Source organism: Phalacrocorax carbo, chromosome 11 (genome assembly GCF_963921805.1).
Source record: "Phalacrocorax carbo chromosome 11, bPhaCar2.1, whole genome shotgun sequence".
NCBI lineage: Eukaryota > Metazoa > Chordata > Aves > Suliformes > Phalacrocoracidae > Phalacrocorax > Phalacrocorax carbo.
In genome coordinates this window covers 16,946,180-16,969,122 of record NC_087523.1, presented here as the reverse complement: position 1 = coordinate 16,969,122, position 22,943 = coordinate 16,946,180, and the positions used below count along the sequence as shown (strand labels likewise).

Below are 22,943 nucleotides of genomic sequence, written 5' to 3'. Positions count from 1 at the left end.
GAACTATACTGGGAAGCAAAGGCTGACTGGAATAAGTAGTTTCTCTTGAACTGCTTTACATGATAGAGATTGTTAACAGTTTTGGATGATCATTTTAATATGAAGCATTATGTAAGTGTAGATGACTTCAGAATATTTCAAATATCATTTGAATAAATCTGTGTAGGTACACTGTTATAAAGTGAGAACAGTGAGCAAGTAGTTGGAAAATGATTTGGTAACCTATATTTGGTTTAAATTTTCTCTGCTTTATGCTGCATCTAAACACCACTTTTTTTTAATAACCATTCTTAAAGCTTCCAAAACTGAAGTCATGACTTAAAAGGAATAGTTTAAATCAACATGTTCCCAAGCAAAGCTTCAGCTTTGACTATTTACTATTTCCTGACAGAAAAGCACTTCAACCAAAACACTTCCTCTACTCAGACATGAATGTATTTTGCTACAGAAAACAGCAGTCTTGACTTACTTAATTAGTTGTTGGCTTACCATATACAGTCTTAGCCTGTGCCCTGCATTCTAAAATAAATACAGGGCCTGAGCAAGCTTATGTAAGAGAGCAGCAAGGCAGGCTCTGATAGCAGAGGTGGTTGGGACTTTTCAGCAGCAAATCACAAGCACACCCTGTCTTGCTTAAATGACAAGGCAAAAGGAGAAAAGGAGCAGCCCATAGATATGGAACATTTTAAAATTTCAGCAACTCTTGCACATTTTTAGTAGCATAAGATATGGAGTCACTCCTCTCAATCTTAGGTTTATGAATAGAACTATTATCTAGCTTTTTCTATAAAGTTAAGGACTTTGAAAATCCTATGGAACTTCTTGTTAAAGGGCCTTCACTAACAATAGGCCTTTCACTGCCTCACAGATGCAGCTAGGAATCATTCTTGCCTGAGACAGTAAATGAAGAGGTATCCCTGGTTACATTTTTAAATCAGAGAATCCTGTAAAGCAAACAGCAATGCATGAGAGGTACCGAAGTCCAGAGAAGGGCATGGTAGTGCTGTAAGCCAGGCCCTCTTCAGCTCCCATTATTCTCACTTTACTACAGCAAAGAGGAGAAAAGCACCTGCCGTCCTTTGCAAGTGATGAGGTTTGGACAACTTCACTTCTGTGGTTTGGTTCCTTCCCATCAAGTGTTGTTGTGTGACTGCAGGATCTAGGATTTGTTCTTTGCTCCTTTATTTAAAGCACCTAAAAAAGCACCTCACGTGTAATGTTTTTTCATCTCTGTTCTTTGTTATGCAAGCCAAAGAGTAAAGAACACAAAAATTTTAATTAGCAAACAACTCTCCACACAGACTTGTTGGTACAACATAGTTATAAGTACATCTACAAACACATACAGGTTCTTTGGACTATGATTTTTTTAAAAAATATTTTTATGTGACGATGTGAACAAATCCGGATAAAACAAATTACTTCAACCTTACGTAGAGGTAGCTGAACAGCACTCTGCTCAGTGATATGAGAGTATAACTTAAGTTTCATTTCAAGTTCATTACAGTGCACAAAAGGATGTTTTACAAACAAATGGAATATACAAGTCCACAAAACTTTTTATTTCAAATGGCTTGATATATTTCTGGCACTCTTGTAACCACATAGCTTGATGGAATTAAATTGGACAAGTATATGGTGCCAAATTAAGACATCTTACACAGACAGTCTTTTGCTCCTCGTTTTTGTACTTCTCCCATTCCTCACCAGGGAATTACAGAAGCTATTACATTGTTTTTGCTACACTTCTGCTCTGTAAACCTTTGTTCTGCAAGTTGAATGTGAAGATTTAAAGGTGCATATGTTTATTTATAAAATATATGGCTATGACTCTATTAAAAAGCTCAAGAATGGCAATAACAGAATACAGGCACTTCTATGTGAGGGTTACTTTAGACCTTATGAAACTCCAAGATTAGTAAGCACTTCACATGATACCTGGATGAGTAAGTCAATGTAATAGTTCAGTTCTTTATTATCCACCATTTTAATCCTGTCTAAGCAGATTAGTTTCTTGTATCCAGACAATATTTATTTAGCAAAGTGTTTCAAAATAGTGACTTTGCTGAAACTACCATTTTTCTGTAGCTGTAAGACTTTGATTTACTGAGCTTTGGAATAGACCCCAGATCCTAAACTATGTGCTGCACCAGTTACAAGTTAGGTCGTGAAGCTGACGTTAAATGAGAACTAAGCATCTGATGTAGGACTCGGGGGAATGAGGAGCACTACCCTAAGTACATACAGTTCCATTGGGTTTTTATGTACAAAAACCAAGGAGTTGATTTACACTTTTTTGAAATCAGAGTTTGTGAACATGTTCTCCATTCCTGAACACTGCATTTAAATATAACTCCTGTCTTTCATTAAACACCAGTAAAACTTCAGCACCAAGTAGAAATCATTAAAAGACCATCTAAATAAAAACTTAATTTTATAAAGCTTTTTCTCTACAGCACAGATTAAGCCAGACCTGCTACATCCAAATCCACATGATTTTTTTTAGATTAAAATAATCTTTGGATTAAGAAATCCGTGGTTCAGGTGTCCTGTCAGTAAATAGTCACACAGGACAGAAGGAAAGGCCAAGCAATAGGTCAGCTACTCATTATGACAGCCGGTATCTCTTATTGCTACAAGGTAATGGAAGCACTTAAAGTAAGAAAAATCAAGAGGAACTTTTACAACTAACACCAGAACATCACTTAAGACTTAGCATGATAATGGCCTATCTCACCATTATTACAGCTACTGAACTACTTGTCACAACTGTGTCGGCGTTCACTGTCAGGTTTCATTTTTCCTGATTAATCCAGTCCTGTCTCAGGGTTACTTTTAACCAAGCCACGCTAGCCAAGAAAACAGCCATTTTCATGGCAACATATCCCCTTAAGTTATTGCTAGATGAAGGAGCATAAGACAAAGAAAAGTTATTCTGAGTGTTGTAAGTCTGCCTAGATAAGGGAATGAAAAATTAGTATTACTTCCTGCAGAACACTTCTGACTTATTTTAATTAGAAGCCATATAACATATATATATACAGAGATTTGGAAAGGTGATACAGCCAGTCTTTGTTATTTATTTTAATGTATTTTGTTAAATACTTTTTACAGAAAAGAGATTTCACATTAACAAAGCCATATCTTAGAAATGCAAGGGTAAAACCTTCAAGAAGTCTCTGGGAGATGTTTAGGTGATATTGCCCAGCAGACTGGCACTTACAGTTTGACCTGTTCTTGGTTCCCTCTCTGCCCCCATTACAGAAGACTTGCTTTTTGCATCCCCCCACTTTCTTTTTTACTAAAGGGGGACTGATCCCATTTCCTTATAAATAAAAAAACCTATTGATTTTAGTAACCCTAACTCAATGATCTAGGCTCAATGAGCATTGACTTCTTTGAAGAACTAGTCAGAAGCCGATGCATTACTTAAGCCCTCACACTTCAATACTTCTGGCCACATGGGGAATGAGAGTTTAAAAAAAAAAAATCATGACTCAAACAGCTGAGCAAGACTGGTTATGGGACTGGGTTTGATGTCTAGAAAAATGTGAGAAGCTTAAATAAAATACTCCCCCAGTTAGTATTTCATCTGATCAATGCCATTTCTATAATTAAAGAGAAGTTTTTTTTAAATCTGTTCAGCTGTTTATTCATGCTTTTAATAAATGTTGCATTTACATCCTTGTACTGATTAATACAACTCAAAAAAATTAGCAATACTGTGGCATAACTAGAAGATTTTTTGTTTTTAAACCTCATTACTAAAACTTTACTGTCTCAACTCACTAAAGGCTAAGGCTGCTCCTTGTCCAGCTTTTCCCAGACAGGTTTGTGTTCTCTAGCAAATCTGTTGCTCAACTTTTTTTTCCTTCTGATGGAATTTGCAGACTTTAGACATTAACCTAGGATGTGTGGCCATAGAGCAGTCCCAGACAGAATGCTACTGTACGTGTACAGATGAACCTTCTTGAGGTGTTCGATTTGTTGTGCATATGCAGATCAACTGTATGCATCACATGCAGCAGTTCCTGTGTTTCCAGGTTGCAGCAAATGCACTGGGAGTTCATGATATAGGGCATGTACACAAGTTTCTGCTTAGGAAGTTCTGGCAGCTTTACTCAAGGCTAATAGAAAAGACAACATTCACCTTTAAAATCAAGGACTTTTTCCACGCCAACTTCTAAATCAACAAAATAGGCAGACTATGAGTATGGAGAAGACATAGCATGCAGGAAGAAAGAACAATGATCAGTGAGAAAGCAGTTTAAAATAGATATTTAAGGTCGTTTTCTCACAGGTAAGAGTAACAAAGTGACAGCTTTTTTGTATGGGAGCAATATGGGCCCCTTATGTTATGGAATAATATATAATGGTATAAGGAAGAATTGCATTTAACGCAGCTTCACTTCAAAACAAGTAGAAATCACTTCATTACGGACTTATGAAGACAAATGCCACAGCAGGTGTCAGCCACCACACACTTGTTATTGTTCAGAACATGTATGTATTCCTATACATTGTTTACAGAGAAGCATGTGAAGTTCCACCTATGGAAGAAGTGCGGCGATGTAGCAGTATAGAAATAAGTGATAGCATTTCTAGAGTAGCTCAATGCAAACGCAGGATACATATTTCATTTGCCTCACAAGGTTGAAACACGCTTGTCTTCCATTCGTTTCTTTGGTACCCTTACGGAAAAGTTCTACAGAATTTAACACGAGAGGGAACAAAGGTAGTTCTATGGAAACTTAACAGTACAGAAGTTACTTTCAACTAATAAATATTTCTGATGAGATGATGATGGAAGAGCACATGTAAAATTGATATTAAATTCTACTGAATTTTTCCATAAAGGCATGGGATGCCAAAGAGTGCTATCGTGGGTAAAAATAACAAAGAAATTTGTAGCATTCTGGAACATTCTCAATTCAATCTATTTTTTGCCACTGAAAAGGAAAATAATAGAATAAAAGGCCTAGTTCTGCTCACATTGAAATCAGTGAAAGTCAAAGTTAGATGGAGGCAAGATCAGTCCCAGAAGCTGGTACGCTGAGAGCAATAAAAGCAGCAAAACAGGTATATGAACTGTTGATTTAAAAAAAAAAATCAAACCCAAGATACTTCCTATTCTCATTTCTGCCCTATTTTTACCTGGTTTATAGCTAGAAGTAATCATGCTAAAATTTACTTGTTTTCCTTCGGAGTTAGCTATTATTAGCAATGCTACCCAATCTCTTAGGAGAAATGCAATGGCTGGGTAGGCTTTTGAAGCTAACAGAAAACCTGAAGATTGGGGTGAAATAAATAACATTTATTACAACATATTCCTTCTTATGTGACACAAACTGCCCTCTGAGTCCTACAGTTCAAAATAACTCCCTCCTCCCCGCCACATACACACACTCCAAAGCCAAACCCCACCAAACAATTAAAAGAAATAAAACTGATCTTAACAGCAAGAAGAGTTGATGTAAAAAAAAAAATCTATGTAGTAACCTACAATGAAATGATACCAGTACTTCCAGTTTTCTTTAGGAGAAGCCACTTTTCAAATATTGTGGCTCATTCTTTGCAGTTGTTTGTAGCCATTATCCATCCTTGCAAAAAAGGGTTCAGATATAAATTCAACTCCAAGTTATTCTCTGTTCTGTGTAAAATTAGGGGATAGATCCTTCTGTCACCACTATGGCCAATTCCCACTGACATCAACTGATCAAGACTTGAATTTACCCAAGCACTTAATCACTCATGCTTAAGGTTAAGCACACACTTGACTGTTCTGTGATATCGAGAACCTAGTTGCAAGCATAGGATCAAGCTCCAACAACTGTGCTTAAATTATCTCAGACATAATCTGTGTATTCAAAGACTTCACGGCAGGCTGTTTCGGGGCGGGGAGGGGAATTCTTCTTAGGCTACAGTAGAACTGGAGATAAGTAGAAAAACATTCAAAGTATTTGAACACAAATATCTAAAAAAAAATTATCAAAGCAGTTGCTTGTGCACTGCTAGAATCATCATTTTGCCCCCAGTCAAACACAGGATAAAAACACTATAAATAGAGCAGCTCACTTTCCTTTAGAGAATGAACACATAAATAATATACATTTTGAAACAAAAAATCATAGTGCAAAAATAAATTATCAAACGGAAGTCGTGAACATTATTTTACACAATGCTGTATAAACCCTGAACCATTTGTAATAAAAGACTCTGCAGTTCACTGAAATAATGCATTAACATTATTATTTCTGCTTCACATTAAACTGCACAGTTTATCCTTTATCCACTAAAAAAATAAAAATAAAATAAATTAAAAAACCTCTTAAGCTTTTTAAAAGGTTTATGGCAAACAAGATCACTTTTTGTTCTATCACATTTGTTATTAATTTAGCAGTGCAGTGATTTGAATGATCATCTCAAAGTTCCAAATGGAAACTATTGAAGTATCCATAAACATCCCTTGCTCTTTATAACTCATTTTCTTGGAAATTCAGGCTTGAAACATCCTGACACCCAAATCTGTAAGACATTATTGCAGTTAGATGAAGTTACAAGAGACAGTCTACAGTCAAATACTGTGGGAGACTTCTCAGCTCTCCTTCTCACCATCACCGTGATCTTGTACGAGACATGAATGTAAGGACACGTCTGATGCCATTCAAGCGGTCTTTGAGGGATTTCATGGCAAGGAAAGGGAGCTGAGCTCTGTTCTCAAGTGGAAGGACAGCTAGGACCCACCAGCACCAGGCTGGCCCATTAGGGTTAGCCTGCAATAAGGGGAAAAAAGAATAGAAGTTAGGATACATATAGATGGTAAGGTCTTGATTTTCAAGATTTAACTTTGAAACCACAGTATTTTGATAGCAATCTAGCAAGCAGGTCACTTCATATCCAACCTAATGGCTTGTGATTACAGGTTAGCTTGAAACAAATTACAACCAAGTTGCACCTTTCCTAAAAGTAGGGTGTTGAAGGCAGAAGCAAGATGCTTTTCTATTTCTAGCACGAGTTTACAGGTTGGGCCTTCTAGAATATATTGTTTCTGTGCTATTATTGACCAAGTTCTTTGGGATTCCTGCCTCCTTTCTTCAGACTTTATGACACTACTCCATATTTAGTTTCTGTTGTTATATTGTTATTTTAGGATCCCTACCATTTGCAGTCTTTGTTCAAGAGAACCAAGTTTCTTCTTGTCTATTTTTTCTCAGTCATTTAATTGGGGAAGTAGAGTGGGCAAAAAGATACTGAAGGCTCCTGGAATTAATACAGCTGGTTTAGTTGTCTCAAAGTTACCATCATTAAATAAGAGCTTTTTGCTCACTACCGTGCTACCACTGGTATATGACAATGTTACTTAGATACTTATGCAGGATAAATGAAAAGTATTCATATTTTCATCTTAAAATACAATGTCTCCCAGCTTATCGGATATCCCTGCTATTTCTGTCTCCAAAAGTTACATATGTTACAAAAGCCACTGATTCTGGATACCTGTGGGTCAGGATCCTTAGCTGGCATAGGACCAAAATGGCTGAGAATTCGACTTTTGAGTGCTTGCTTGAGGGAGTTAAACCACATATACGCCTGATCATAGACAGAATCATGGAGAACCAGTAATGCGGCGTACTCTTGTCCTTGCACCTGAAAGGAGTGAAGAGAGGGGGAAGGTTACTGTTAGTTCAGTCTCCATGTTGGGGAAAGCAAGGCATTAGTTCTCAGGATTTTCTGGGGTGGGCTGGGGAAAGGAAAAGAAAGAAAAGATGCCAAGGGAGTTCTGGGATAAATCTGAAAGCTAGTTTGGTGTCCTCTGTTCTCCTGTCCCCACCCCCATCTATCAAATCCCTCACTTTCTTACCCTTTAATTCTAAACCAAAGATACCTATTTGCAGAACAAGTACTTTCTGGATTGCTACATGAAAAAACCTTTACATAAACATGATACAATACAGAAGAAAAGGTTATGCAAAGCTTTTTTTTTAAGTTAGTAGCAGACTCTCAGAGTAGACATTTTATCTTCCCATTGTATACCAAAAGCCCATACATAATCCAGAATAGTTTCACTGCCTATATATGTATATTTTTTAATAAGAATTAACGTAAATAGTTTTGAAGGTGTAGTGGACCCAATCCTCCCCCTTCTTACCTGAATGGGAGTTTTCTAATTGGCTCCATGCAAATGGGACAGGTTCCCCTTCCCCCCCCCCCCCCCCCCAAACTGCAGCTATTCTGTCTAGAAGAGTGGTAAGATCTCCTCCTGGATTCGCTTAGTTTTGTCTTCTGCTAAAAACCTCTAGGAAAACCACTCTTCAGTATACAGGCAGTGTGTGTGCCCATGATTGTGGTAAGTATAATGCTTCCCACCTTCAGCCATGAGAGGTTAGTAAATATCACAAATTTGTTTTACTAGAAACTGTTCTACAAAAAGGAACTCACTGAAAACATACGTGCTTAGAATGTAACGTTTTAATACTTCTAAATTTACCTTTTGATCCTCAATGTACTCAATATCCGCTGTATTATAGCCATCACGCTGGCTGTGCTGTATCACCTTAAATCTCCTCTTGCCAATGCTGTCTACAACAGAGCGACCATCAGCAAAGAATTCAACGTTTCTTATCTCCAGAATGCAGCCATAATCTGCAAACCTATTGAAATCAGAACAAAAGCAAGTAAACAAGTCTTATTCTCTCCACCCTTAGTTCCACAGAACTGCCCTACAGCCAGTCCCTACCACAAAGGTATTTACCAGTGTCAGCTCATTTCTATTGTTCATAGTACTGACCTGCTGTAGTTCAAACTATTCCACAATTGTTTTCAAAACTATCAGGAAGATTCAGGCTGTCTAATCTGATTAGTACAAATTGCATGTTTTGGAATATGGGGAACATCTTATGAAATTGAAAGTTATACGGCTCAGAAGCACACTTTCTCCACAATCCTAATAAGTTCAGTCAATTTATACAGAAGAAGAAGTGCAATTGAGAATATTAGAATTATGGAAGGACTATGAAACCAATAAAGAAAAACATTTTCCCACAATTTCAGCAGATTTTACTTTGTAGGTGTATTTTGTGTACATCATACTTTTTACGGTGTATATATGGTATATACCCTGTAGGCATACACCATAAAAAGAAGGGAGGAAAGCTAAATAGAGACAGACATTAAGATCAAATTACCTAAGACTGACTGTAAATGGCTGAATGCAAATGCTCAGCCGGTCCTTATGAAGGTCCTGTTGTATCTCTATGGCCTCTACATTCAAAACAGCAAGGGTATAAAACGTATCCCAATAGCTTAGCTATTCTTTTTATAATTTAAAAAAACGAAACCCGCCAACACACCTTACTGCCATTTCTATTTGATTTCTTGTGCAAAAGCATTTGACAGATTTCAAACCAGTAGAAAATACCCTTCCTTTTCATGTATTACAAGAGGTCTGCAGCTCAACTTTGTAAAATACACACTAGTTATTGTGTTTCAAGAAAAATGGGCAGACACATTAGTCAGATTCTAAGTGCTCAAGAGAGAAACTTGAGTCTTCTCAACGTCTTCAACCAGCATGATGAGGAATAAAATTTACTGGGAAACTATCATGCGTATTACAGCCATGAACCTTTCTGCAACTCCCCAGTGAGACTTGCTCCAGACTAAGTGGGGAGATCACACAGTCTGAGCATGCTGCTCACTCACCCTTTTACAGGGTCACTGATGCACATCCCGAACTGTTTGGTGCCAGTCTCCATGCACCTTCGAATCATCAGGCGATAACACGGCTCAAAGATGTGCAAAGGGCACGGGACTGTAGGATAAGCCATTGTGCAGACAAATATGGGAACATTCTTATTTAGGCTGTAAGAAAGAAAGGACAAATCTGATGTGACATTTTACCAAAGTACTGAGAAGGTATAAAATACATTTTATGCAATAACATTCTTTAAAATTATTATATCTTTAAATAGAAATGATAAAAGTCTTAATGGAGTAAGTAAAAACTAAAATTGTTTTTCCCCTTAATTGACTAGATATTATGGAAAGTGATATAGCACTTACTAGCAGAAGAATTTTTAGTTCGGCTTTCTGGTTTTGCTAGTGAGAACATTAATGCATCTCTATTATTGCTTTTATTTACTTTATTTTCCTTAATCCCATTTCTTCCCTACCCAGTACATTCCAACCCCCAGTCTATGAGACTACTTCCACCTATTGTCTCACTGTGGCTTTCACGGAGGGCCACAGAATGCAACTAAATTGCTTTATACTCTGTTTATAAAGCAACCTTCTGGATTTCATCTACTTCTGTTCATTGTTTCGCAGTGTCCAGTTGTTATGCTAACTCAAAGCACAATTTCACCTGGATGCTGCTCTCTTTGAAAGCACATAATACCAAGAAAGAAGCTTCTCAGTCAGCACCTTAGCTCAAGTTCCACAGCAGCAGAAGCCACTCATCAGCTAACAGCAGTAGTATTGGACTGGATTTTACATAAAGGGATTACATACTTGGAAAGCTCTGCTATTTCCTCTTCATAAATCTTTCTTCTTTCAGTGAGTTCCTCTGGAAGATATCTAGCTATTAACTCCTCCATTAGTACTGTTTTACAGTATTTCCTCATAGCCAAGCACTGCAGTAAAAACACACACAAGCCATTATAGATCATGTCTAGCATTTCACAGAATCACAGAACAGCAGGGGCTGGAAGGGACCTCTGGAGATCATCTCATCCAACCCCCTGCTTGAGCAGGCACACCCAGAGCAGGGGCACAGGACCGCATCCAGGCGGGGTGTGAATGTCTCCAGGGAAGGGACCCCACAGCCTCTCTGGGCAGCCTGTGCCCCTGCTCTGGCACCCACACAGGGAAGGATTTTTTTTTTTCATATTCAGGTAGAACTTCCTGTGTTCCAACTTGTGCCCGTTGACCCTTGGCCTGGCATTGGGCACCACTGAAAAGAGTCTGGCCCCATCGTCCTGACACCCACCCTTTAGATATTTATAGGCATTGATGAGATCCCCCCTCAGCCTTCTCTTCTCCAGGCTGAACAAACCAGGGTCTCTCAGCCTTTCCTCATAAGGGAGATGCTCCAGTCCCCTGCTCATCTTGGTAGCTTTCCGCTAGACTCTCTTGAGCAGTTCCCTGTCCTTCTTGAACTGGGGGCCCCAGAACTGGACGCAGTACTCCAAATAGGGCCTCACTAGGGTAGAGCAGAGGGGGAGGATAACCTCTCTCGATCTGCTGGCCACACTCCTTTTAATGCATCCCAGGGTACCATTTCAGTTTATTGGTGCCTATACACAAGGTAGCAATCTGTTAGCTCCATTTTCTTATACATATTGCATTGGCACTGAAAAGATGTTTATTGATCTATTCTGTGTTATGGGCATTATCTTAGACAATCTGCAGGTGATTTCCCTTCCTTCCCCAGATTTTCGAGGACAGGTCTGGCCCTAAAGTTTGAACAGAGAAGACCATCCATGCTTTCTAACTCTAAGACAACAACAACAACAAAAAAATCACATTATCACATTTTTTTTTAAGTTATGTAATATTTCTTTTGAGTTGGGAGATAAAGGTTTCTGAAGGTGCCCTTCCTTCCTATCCTGTGCCCTTGAATTTATGCAGAGAAAATCCAAGCATCATTACCTCTGAGAGCCCTTCCTTGCACAGGGGACATTTTGGGTTGTGATCCAGGCATCTCTCAAGACATTTGAGACAGAAGGTGTGTCCACAAGGTGTAGTGACAGGTTCATAGAAGAGCCTGGATTGGAAAAATCCCAAACCAGACAGACAGCATCATGTATCAAAGTAAAAGAAAAAGCTGTTACCGAAAAAAGCTGTATTCATTCCCTAATTTAAGTACTGACTCGCCAGGGATAAAGTTGTTCCTTGCTTTTCATTTCTTCAACCAACTTTAATATTTATTCAGCTTACAGACTTGTGCATTGCCACCTAATGTGAAAGGCAGCCCTGATTTCAGTGAACGTGAGGGAGAATATTGTCACTGACTTCCAACAAGCCAGGGTTTAATTTTCCTCTATGTGAGCCATAAATAGAAGCAGAAGTTGGGCTGTCTAACTTTTCTAATGAAGTTGAGCAATACTTGCACAACTGTTACTGTGGAAATCATGTGATTACTTTTATGTGTAAAGCTAAGCACAAAATAGCTATTTGCACTAATAGCCCACATAAGTGATTACAATAAACTGTATTACCGCCAACTCTAACGTGGACTTGGAAAACAGTGTTGTTGGAATAGACAGTTTTTAACCTTCAGATGACTGCTTTTCTGGAAAATAAGTGACATCAGATTCATGTTTCACCTAGAAAAAATATTAAATATATACCGCCAAGTCTTCAAAGTATCACAGTTTGTAATCTTTACCTGTTTCAAGTAACTCTGTGACAATTATTTTCATGCAGGGATTTTTTTACTTCTTTATGATTATGTGATAGTGCAAAGTGATGTTTCCTTGCCAGTAAGTACCTCAAAGACATGTAAATAATAAAAAGTGTTCTTTAATAGAAAACATTCAAAACTGGACATTAGGTTATTTGGCATATAGTATATTTTACAACAGACTGTCTAAGCATTTTAGGGTCTCAAATATTAATCCAATTATAATTTAAGTTACTAAGTTTACTTTGAAATATTAGTTTATCAAAGCAGAATACTATTATTAAAGTGGAAATTAGAAATAGGTAAACACACATTTATTAGCATCTTTAAAAAGATGATTATATTTAAGAACATAATTGGCTCTTAACAAGATTGCCATAGCCAGTTTATTAAATGTCATTAGTTACTATAAATATTGACATTTAAGCAAGGAAACGTATGAAGAAGTATCTAAAATACCACACCTATCTTAACACACTTGACAGTATAACTGAAAACCCTTGTTAATTGTTTAGTGAGCAGAAACCTCACCGCACCAAGGCTACTTTGCTGCTTTGAACTATGTGAAATACTAAAATCTACAATATGTTTCAGTAAGAACTGGTTTGCATATTAATTACTTAGCAGTGACTTACTTGATGTGAAATGTTAGCATAAAGACAAGAAATTCCTGTTAAAAGGCATGATTCTGCTCTAGCTCTCACTGAAGCCAGCAGCAGCTTTTTCCTAGCAACTCTAGGGAGACCTGGCCAGCCTCACAACTTGCAGAAAGAAACACTATGCACCAAGATTTCTCATGACTTCAAGCTATTGTAACAGCAGAAACTAAATATCCACTCCTGCTGAGTAATGCTCCTTCATTTCTCACCCGTATGTTGCTTTGACTATTATTTTTTATTTTCTGCTTGCTGCTGGAGCAAACAAAGGACATTTTGGCCGCTCCATCAGACAAATAGGTTAATAACAGCTCCTGCAGTTAATTGTGAACAGGTCAGTAGGTTACTAGGTAATTAGTCCAAAGTATCTCAAGATCCAAATCCCTAAAACACTTCTGAAGAACATGGCAGGAAATAATTATGATCCATCTGGATTAATAGCAAGAAGATCTTGTGACAGTTTCCCTTCGCACAAGCCATCATTGTTGCAGTGATGTTACAAAGCTAACATCCTTCTAGATGCAAGGCTGGTATTTGTGATTGCAATTACAAGATCAGCATCAACATCCTCTATACTGTAAGTGAACCAGCAATCCTTGAGCTAATTCCTTTACAAATGTATTGTAATCTGGCTGTTTCTTATTTAAGAGGGGATGAAGAAGTAGGGCTAATAATTTTATTAAAAACATCTGCAAAATGTTTTGTGGACATAACGATCAAAAACACAGAGACTCATTAAAACCAGCTAAGACCAATTGTGTGGCTTTCTGTTAGAGGAAAGTTTTGCTCTTAGCAGTATCAAGTGTTTTGACAGCTGTGTAAACTTTTGGAGCATGTTTCAGCTGTAGGCAGAGGGAGAGGGGGCAGATCTGATTTATTCCAAGCAGAAGTAAATCAAACAACAATGCAGTTGTTCCCCCAAAGATTTCAGTTTGAAATAAACTGAAGCCCCCTCTCAGTATACAAACAACAAAAAGCAAATCCACATTTATCCAGACACAGGCCTTTGGAAAGAATCCCATGAAGAGGCTATCTGCTATTTAAGAATTTAAAATATAGTGCAAGGCTAACCCCAAAATACATTATTGATAAATCTGAGTAAGTAAAGACAAACCTAAGCAACACTCACTGCAGAGGTCAAGACCCCTGTGAAACACATTCCCCAATATTTCTTTCTAAAAAGATCAGTAATTACTAGTTACTAGTAACTCTTTGTTACTAAAGGTAACAAAACCCCACATGTATATTTGCTGAAATTAAAATATTATTACAAAACAAGCAGTAAAATAGATGCAGTTGACAACTCGTACTGTTTTTATCAAGTCATTGCTTTCCCCAAGAATAACTCTTGTTATTTAACTGGAAGAAAAGATCATCCAGCAAGTGTAGCGATCGCTTTAATAAACTAAGGAACACACCTCTAAAGCAGTAAAGGAAAAATATGCAGTAGCAGCACCACAGCATTTTACATGCAACCTTGCAATATTCATAGGATGTGGTTTCTTTAGCTATTTTGTGCATTGTATAACATCATAAACAGCTCTACAAATTCTAGAGGACAAACTGTGGTTTTGTGCACTATGTGTGTCAGTGGGTGGCACGTGTAAGTGGTGAGAGGAAATCTTTCAGACACCTTCACTAACACGCTTAACCCTTACATGAGCTCACGTGTCCTTTCCCAAACAATCACTAGCCCAGAGCACATCCAAAAGTTCCTGTTCATCAGTGGTGTTCAGAACCAAAGGTCTACAAATACATCGTTGGAGTAACAATTACAATAGAAGCTAATTTCAAGCCAGAGAGAAAAATAAGGACCAAGAAAGCTAGAAAATCTCTAGGTCATAAGAAGGAAGGATGTGTCTTAAAAGCTACAGACATTCACAAGAAAACAATGGATACCTCATACACAGGGAGCAGTCCAAATCTGACGGATCCACAAATTCAAATGGAATATGTTGTCCAGTACTATTTCCCTTAGTATCAACTGTATCTATCAATAAAAACCACATTACAGTGTGATTGAACAGAACTATGTAAACACAACAGTATTCTGTATATCTACAAGCAGCGTCCAATATTTAAATGTGCGTTGTATTTACTTGCAAGTTACCGAACCATTAACCATCATTACAATCATTTCCATGCAAAGCATCAGATTCAGCTTTGGCACAAATCAGCATACCTCCCCTTAATTTTGGTGACATTATACCCACTTACAGAGGGTTGAATATAGCCTTGCATTAACAATTAATGTAAAAATATTTTTTATTAGTGTTGGAAGTCTAAAGTGAGACAAATTCTTCTGTCATACCATTGTAAACACATGCCACAGCATGAAAACAAGGCCAATTATCATGACCAAATAGAATTTGTGCTTTTCAACAAACTTAACTGACCCAAAAAGCGCTAAGACCATGCACAACGTTATCAGCAGAGCTCTGAATCTTTGAAGGAACACCAAACACTTGACCCAACCTTCTTAGCCCCCTTTTAGACTAACTTTTTTTTTTCCCCCACATCATGCCCTGATTAGGCTAAAGAGGAAATATAAAAGCCAAAAGTGTAATTTGGCACCTCTTCCTCTAAATTTTATGAAAGCAAAATTTCCACAGATGGCATGCCAAGGAACTTATCCTGTGCATAATTAAGCATACCTTTCTTCATCAGTTTGCAGGGTACCTCAGCATTTCGCAGCTCCTCTGAGCAGCATTTCCTTTTCATGAGGCTGCGCTTCTCAGAAATGAGAAAGGCAGACTCTGGTGTGGCGCTGAGTTTGTTCTCCTCCTCTGAGCAGTCCTTTCTGCTCTCTGTAATTTGTATAGACTTCCTCAAAGTATCAGAAGTAGTTACATTTGGTTCCTCTTGAACGGGCAAACCCTTTTTCTGTTCCACATTTACCTGCGTGAAGAAAGGACTGACATTAGACCACTATTCCAACAACTCGGTAAGGAAAAAACCCCAAACCTGTCACAAGTCTTTAATATTATCGATCACCAGGAAGGACTTTGTAGGTCAAGAAGCAACAGTTTGAGAACTGCTGTGTCAGGGCCTGATCTTAATGAACAACAGTGAATATTTCTGCGCCCCTTCCACCCCCCACACCGCCATGGCACTGAATATTTTCAGCCCTTATGTGCTGCTTTATAGCTTGGTGTTGAAACTTGATTCAGCCAGAAATGTGGCTAGATCTCAGGTTAAATAAATTGTTATCACTTAACCTACGGAAAAATGCATATTGTTTGTATAATAATGATGTATCACCCAAACAATGAAAACAATACGAGTTTATTTTAAGGAAGCAGTATAAACACACAAAATTTATAACATAAAATGCACAGAGCTTCCTTCAGCAAGACAGATTTCTTTTGCAAAGGATAAACCAATCATTCTTTATCCCATTATGGCTACAGAACAACCTGGGAGCAGCCATTACACAGGACATCACCCATCAGCTTGTCACATCAACTCCCCAGATGAACCTGAAAGCAGATACTGTGGATTGTGATCAGGAGCTGTGGTGATGTGTAACATGCAGAAAGATGAGCAAACTGTCCCTCAGATGACTTCATAAAAGGGTCATACAAAAGGATTTTTTTTCAGAATATCCTAACATCTGCCTTTCCAGCAGGCAATGTCACTGATTGTCCTTATCAGTCTCAACAAGGCTGCTCAAAACCCACCATTTTTGTTCGTAAGGACTAGTGAAGTTTTCTCCTACATACACAATATATGCAAAACCTATCCTCAAAGTTCAGGTTTCAGCAAAACAAAAGTGGTCTTTACAAAGCCACGAATGTAAACGTCTACAGTCATTTACAAAACTATGGCTGTAAAACCAAACTTATGGAATAGCTAATACATCTTATATAACTCTACAATGACCTCTAAGCAGCATCCAGAATCTGAATGAGGATGATCTTTTCACTGACATCATCAGTTACTGTTCAAGCTGAAACCCTAGATTTTAGCATTTCACAGCTTCTGAGGGTATCTCAATCCAATCTTCAGAGGCCCTTTCCCACTACCAACTACTTGGAAGAGCTAAAGACAGTTACAGGAACAGTACCCTCTCAATTCTGGCATAAAATTTATCAGAACAGCAGAGGACTTCTAGTAAAGAAAAAGAAGTCAGATAAAGAGGCTTCAATAAGTTGACGTTGTTTTGTATGTTCTGAAACTCAGTAAAAATCTGAGAAGAGTGTATCCTCCAATCTCCCAGAGGTGAAAAGGAAAGAAGGCTTCCCAATGTGAACATAAAACACACAACAGATTAAGAACCACACATCAGACTTGATCTTTACCTTGAGCAACCTTTGTAGGTTATGGCTGGTGCCTCCAGATCCCACTGAATTTAGGAGATTCCCCTTTAATCTAGAGTGATGTGACAACAGCTGCAGGATATCAGGTAAGTGTTCCTGAGCATTTCCCGGGATGAGTGAAAACAAACTAAGTAGAAGCTGTGATATAAAACAGAATACTTCACTGCTTAGTTCCTTCCTTGCAACCTCTAAATGAAAAAGCAAGTAAGGGAATAGCTGAAAGACGCATCCTTGATTTTGTTAAAACCATTTAAAAAGCCCTTTAGACCAGGGTAAGAACAAAAAGAAGTGCAAGAGCTAATGCAATATAGGCCAAACAAGACAGCAGGAGACATTGTCAGAGTTAAATAAGCCCATAAAGATATTAACCATTCTCTGTGATGTGACACACACGCCTTCGTCCTCTTGTCCTGCAGTTCAGAGCTCACCAGAAATTACTAACACCTTTCTTAAATATGTTTTTTACTGCACATCAGAAGCTTTCACTGGAGTTTACTAGTACAGAAAGCACTCATCTCACAGGTTTAATCCAAGTTAAGTTCCGTAAACATCTGATAAAAGTGAATTAAATAGCTACAGCTTACAATGTGAGAATACAAAAAAAAGAGTAAGCACTAGAAAAATGCTGTTTCTCCATTTGCTATCAGAAAATAAATGAATTTGTATCAAGTAGTAGTTTGTAGCCACTTGTACAGCATAGCTTGTCAAATGATTATTTAAGGAAAGAAACAGAGCCGAATGGAAGATTCAAACTTCAAAAACTAATTTCAACATACTACTACGGTGATCCTGTTCATGCCTGAGAAAGCCACATGACAGCTAAGATTTCTTTTTAAAGCCAAAAAGGATTCCACAGGATCACACTATGTCAAAACTAACATGGACAGTTAATACACCCAGAACATCACAGCTGCACCAGAAGAATTTGGTAAAATGTAGTATGCCATTATTATGCAAACAGCTATGGAAATGACCCAGTAGAATATTGCGTCATGGATGAACTCTGTGTCTGATGAGTGCATGAGTAATTCTCTCAGTCATAAGCAGCCTAGTTTTTCTCAGAACCCCACTGCTCAGAAATTAGGTGTCTTGGATAAGGCTATTTGGAGTCTGAATTTAGAAACATATCTGTTTGTTCCTGCTCTTCTTGCTGTACTGCACAGGAAGTCTCCCAGCATGACTATGAGAACAAATCATGACATAATGACAGTGAAAGACTGCATGGAACGCACTGGGAAAAAACAACCAACCAAAAGTATCGGTGACAAAAAACTCACAGGAGGTGGAAATCTCAACCATATACAAAGCGAGATAAAAATCTGATTGTGCTACAGCCATCCAGGTTCCACTCTCTCAGTTACCTTCATGAACAGTGCTGTACTGTAAGAATTCTATTGTGCTTTTAGGAAGCCTTACATATTACAGCACACTAACCCAGAAGTTCCCATCCCAACGGTGATGGAAAAAACCATGAATGCACTGCCATGAAAGAAAATCGAGTACAAGGAAAATAGGACTATTACATTTTTATTACCATGAGCTATTACTGTGACAGTGAGCCTTTCAGCTACAACAACAAAAAAAGGTCAAATGTGCAAACACCGATTCACGGGAAATCTGAGATTTGATGGGTGTGCAAAACAGAGCAGGCTTCGCAGAAACCATTTAAGAATCCACACAGCACATCTTAGGCTGATACTGAAAAAAGCCTCACTGCAGACCCATTCCGTCGCTTATTTAGCATTAATTATTAGCAACCTTTAAAAACTATTTTAAACAGCTCTTCTTTTGTTGACTGCTTCCTTTCACACCTCCTTCACACACTGATAGCGCAGCACGACCGGCAGTAGGAAGAGAGCTGCTGCTCCCAAGTGGAGCTTGATGGGTGCTGCGTGTTGCATTCTGCCAGTCCATGGCCTGATACAGCATTCAAAAGCAACTCCCCCTCTTCTGCACTCTGTCGTTGGTAATACATTGCCAAACTTGGAAACAGATTAGAAATTTGACTATAGGGGATCACAATCATCTGTGGGTGGCAATTATTAACGATTCAGTTTTACTTCAAATTTGCTGATGCTAACACTATGAGTAACTGTTTCCACATAGTGCCTTGCTGAGGACATGTTCTTGCTACCTCCCTATCTTCAAGTAAGCAATACACATAACTCAAGTTTAAACAACAGTCTGGTTATATCTCTGCATCCAGCTCTTCACAGTAATGAGAGAGAGGAAAAGAGAAGAAAAATTCTTATCCTCCTTTATCAAAGGCCACTGAAAACATTAATGCAGTTCCAGATGATTTAGGAAACTCACCTTTTGCGCCTCAGACTTGGCTGTCTTGTTCCCAGTATCTAGAGCAAGGCAGAATAGAAACTCTCTTAAAGCTTCTTCTGTTTTCCCCAGATTAGCTAATGCTTGTCCTTTCCTTAGGTGACCCTGCAAATGAAACACATCCATAGCTGCGGCTTTTGTTCGTTTGTCATGAGAACATGCAATAAAACCAAGATGAAATTACAAAAGATCTTTCCAGAGAAGAAGTAGTTAGGCAGGGAGAATCACTATAACTATCTCTTACACTTAGACACCACCAGTGCCTGGGTTTTTAACCACAGTAGTCCTCAAAACTATTACAGATAGAACTGGGATATTCTTTAACTCAAGCAAATGATTCTCACAGCACCTGAGCCCAACTGATCTTGGAGAAATCACCTTCCCCTACATTAGTTTCCTATAATAGTCATTACATCCTTACAGAATGATACAAGCACAGCATTCAATTTTTAGAGTTCAGGAATTTGAGATTCATCCAGGACAAAGACAATAGCACTGGCTCATCCTCCAGGATTATCGCTCTCTTTCTTCACCCCAGGAAGCTGAAGAATATCATGGTTAAATGTCTGTAAATCACAGGAGTCTGAGAAGTTACAGGACTTACAGCTCCCCTCAGATTCAGCTGTCTGACTATTTTAGCAGTTTACTATGCGGGGCAGTATCAAGGTTTTAAAACAAAGTACACCTGGAGTGAGAACTTACTTTCAACCAGTATGGCTGTAGCCTGCACGCTGTTTCTGCATCACGCAGTGCATCTTCACAAGCTTTCAAAGTAGAGTTAATCTGGGACCGGTTGCTGTATAGTAAGTGGTCATTGGGAGCTGCAGGAAATAGAATAATTGGTTAATTGAAGTAAATGAAAAATTAGTTACATAAGCTTTATTCTGTAATTTTTTATTTAAAAACCCCACATGTTGGTGCTTCCGAGTTGTAATAACCCACAGAATATCCAGTTTTTAAATACTGATGGAAACCTCTTTGGGCAACTCCAAAGAAAATGCCAGCCGCATATTATATAACTGCAGAGAACATTGCATAAATAAATGCTGAGACGCTCACACAATAAATTACCAGCTCTGACTGAGGATCAGATGGTTGGTAGAAACATAGAAGAGACATTTAAGGTGGCAAGAGGAATTCTGTCATCCTGTGGGGAGGAGTTTCAAAATCTTTAGCATCAAAGTTTTTAAACAGTACACAAGGACCTTTCCGTGCCGTAGCTCACGGCAGGAAAACAAGTGACAACTAGAAGAATCAGATAACACCACGGCAGTGCAGACAAAGCAATCTCCTAGTTACACGCGCCGCGTGCTGTAGCATCAAGCCGTAGTATGCACCCGATTAAGGGTGTATGTTTTTGCGTGGAGTACTCCCATTTAAGTGAAACACTTACCCGCAACACCTTTAGTTTCTGTTCCCTGCGTGCAGGGTTTGCTGCTTTTCCTCACGAGAAGTTCCCCCGCACGGCCCGTGCGGGGGTCCACGGGCACGGGGCGGGCGGGACCCCGCACGGGCCGCCCCGCACGGGCGCTGAGCGGAGCGGCTCCCGCGCCCGGCGGAGCCTCCCGCCGAGAGCCCTTCCTGCCGGGGAGCGGCGGGGGGCCCCGGGCCGGGCGGCCCGCTCCCGCCTGCCTCCGCCGGTTACACAACGGCGCCGGCGGGGGGGAGCCCGGCCGGACCGCAGGCTCCGGCTTACGCAACCGCTGCTCTCCTGACCCAGTTTCACCGCGGAACGAAGAGCCCTCCTCCGTCCCCGTCCGTCCCCGGGACTCTCCCCCGGGACACCCCCCCTCCCCCCGCCCGGGACCCGGCCGCCCACCGCGCTGGGGAGCGGGAGCCCGTTACCTAGGCTGACCGCTTCGTTGTACTTCTGCAGGGCGGCTTGTAGCTTCTTCTCCTTGTACAAGAGGTTCCCTTCGTGCCTGAGCTGCGAAGCCTTCACTTGGCAGGGGAACCACTTGGCCAGCAGGTTGCTGAGGATGACATTGACCCGCGGGAGCTGCCCGGCCGCCGCGCCGCCCTCCTCCTTGCACAGCACGCAGCGGGACTCGGCCGCCCGGTCCCTCTCCAGGCACTTTTTGCAGAACGTGTGTCCGCAAGGCAAGGAAACGGGCTCGAAGAGGAAGCCCTGGCATTTGCGGCACCTGAAGACGTCCCATTCGCGGGGCTGCGGGGAGCCGTTCCCGGCGGCGGGCAGCCCCTCTTTGATCCGGACGCTCTGCGCCAGGCACTCCACCAGCTTCTCCAGCTGCTCGGCCCGCAGCTGCTGGTGGCGGGACGCCAGCTGGTAGAGCGGCAGGGCTTCGTGCAGCCGCCCGCCGTAGGCCAGCGCGTCGGCCCGCCCGAGCAGCACCTGCCACTCGGGCCCCAGGCCGCCGCCCGACAGCTCCAAGTTCTGCGCTTGCAGAGCTCCGGCCGCCAGCTGCAGCACCAGCTGGGGCTCCGGGCGCTGCTGCTGCTGCTGCGGCGGCAGGTGGGAGCCCATGACGGCGGGGGGAGCCGGCGCTCAGCGGTGCGGGGCGGCGGCGGCGGGGCGCGGAGGCGCGGGCGCGGCGCGGCCCCGCCGGCCCATGCTGCTGCTGCCGCCCCGCGCCGGGAGCGCCCCGCCGCCGCCGCCCGCTTATATAAAGGAGGGCACGTGACGCCGGGCGGCGGCGCTCATTGGGCAGCGCCCGCAGGTTGTTACAAAACCAGGCGGTTTTGTAACGCGCCGATAGCGGCCCCCGGGCTGCTGAGGGGGGCCGCCCGCCGCCCCGAGCCCCAGCCGAGATCCCGCAAGGGCGGCGGGAAGCCGGCGCTGCCCACGCGGGACGGCCGTGGTGGGCTATCGGGCCCCGGGCCGGGAGAGGAAAGGAGAGGGGAGGAGGGTCAGGGACAGGGGCGCCCCGTCAGCGGCGGGCGCCCAGTCAGTCAGGCAGCGGCGGGTACCCCGTCAGTCAGCCAGTGGCAGGTTCCCAGTGTGTCAGCCGCGGGCGCCAAGTCAGTCAGCGGCGGGCGTTCAGTCAGTCAGTGGCAGGCGCCGAGTCAGTGGCGAGCACCCTGTCAGTCAGCGGCGGGCGCTCAGTCTGCAACGGGCATCCAGTCAGTCAGTCAGCCAGCGTCGGGAGCTCTGTCAGCCAGCCAGTCAGCAATGGGCGCCCCGTCAGTCAGCCAGCGGCGGGCGCCGAGTCCGTCCGTCAGTCAGCAAGCGGCGTGCTCCCAGTCCGTCAGTCAGCCAGCGGCGGGTTCCCAGTCAGC

The 22,943-nt window shown here is 41.1% G+C and overlaps 1 protein-coding gene across 3 annotated transcripts; it reads right to left on the bottom strand.

Moving 5' to 3' along the window:
- Positions 1–1,257: 1,257 nt before the first annotated feature.
- On the bottom strand, positions 1,258–22,305 carry LONRF3 (LON peptidase N-terminal domain and ring finger 3). 3 transcript variants are annotated; one of them, XM_064463245.1, is made up of 12 exons: positions 21,552–22,305; positions 20,409–20,527; positions 19,689–19,811; positions 17,358–17,513; positions 15,711–15,954; positions 14,956–15,046; positions 11,647–11,761; positions 10,507–10,628; positions 9,700–9,858; positions 8,489–8,651; positions 7,498–7,647; positions 1,258–6,773 (listed from the first exon to the last, which is right to left on the bottom strand). In XM_064463245.1, the coding sequence occupies exons 1-12, from the start codon at positions 22,189–22,191 to the stop codon at positions 6,615–6,617; spliced, it is 2,241 nt and encodes a 746-aa protein (XP_064319315.1). In that variant the 5' UTR covers positions 22,192–22,305; the 3' UTR covers positions 1,258–6,614. The 3 variants fall into 3 exon arrangements, with proteins under 3 accessions (XP_064319315.1, XP_064319317.1, XP_064319316.1); XM_064463247.1 differs by lacking the exon at positions 9,700–9,858; XM_064463246.1 differs by lacking the exon at positions 17,358–17,513.
- Between the last annotated feature and the right edge of the window lie 638 nt (positions 22,306–22,943).

Coding starts and splice junctions, on each gene's coding strand:
- LONRF3 (XM_064463245.1), bottom strand. CDS start 22,191: ATGGGCTCCCACCTGCCGCCGCAGCAGCAGCAGCAGCGCCCGGAGCCC. Junction 20,528..21,551: donor CAACGAAGCGGTCAGCCTAG/GTAACGGGCTCC, acceptor TATTTCCTGCAG/CTCCCAATGACCACTTACTA. Junction 9,859..10,506: donor GAAATAGCAGAGCTTTCCAA/GTATGTAATCCC, acceptor TCTTTCTTACAG/CCTAAATAAGAATGTTCCCA.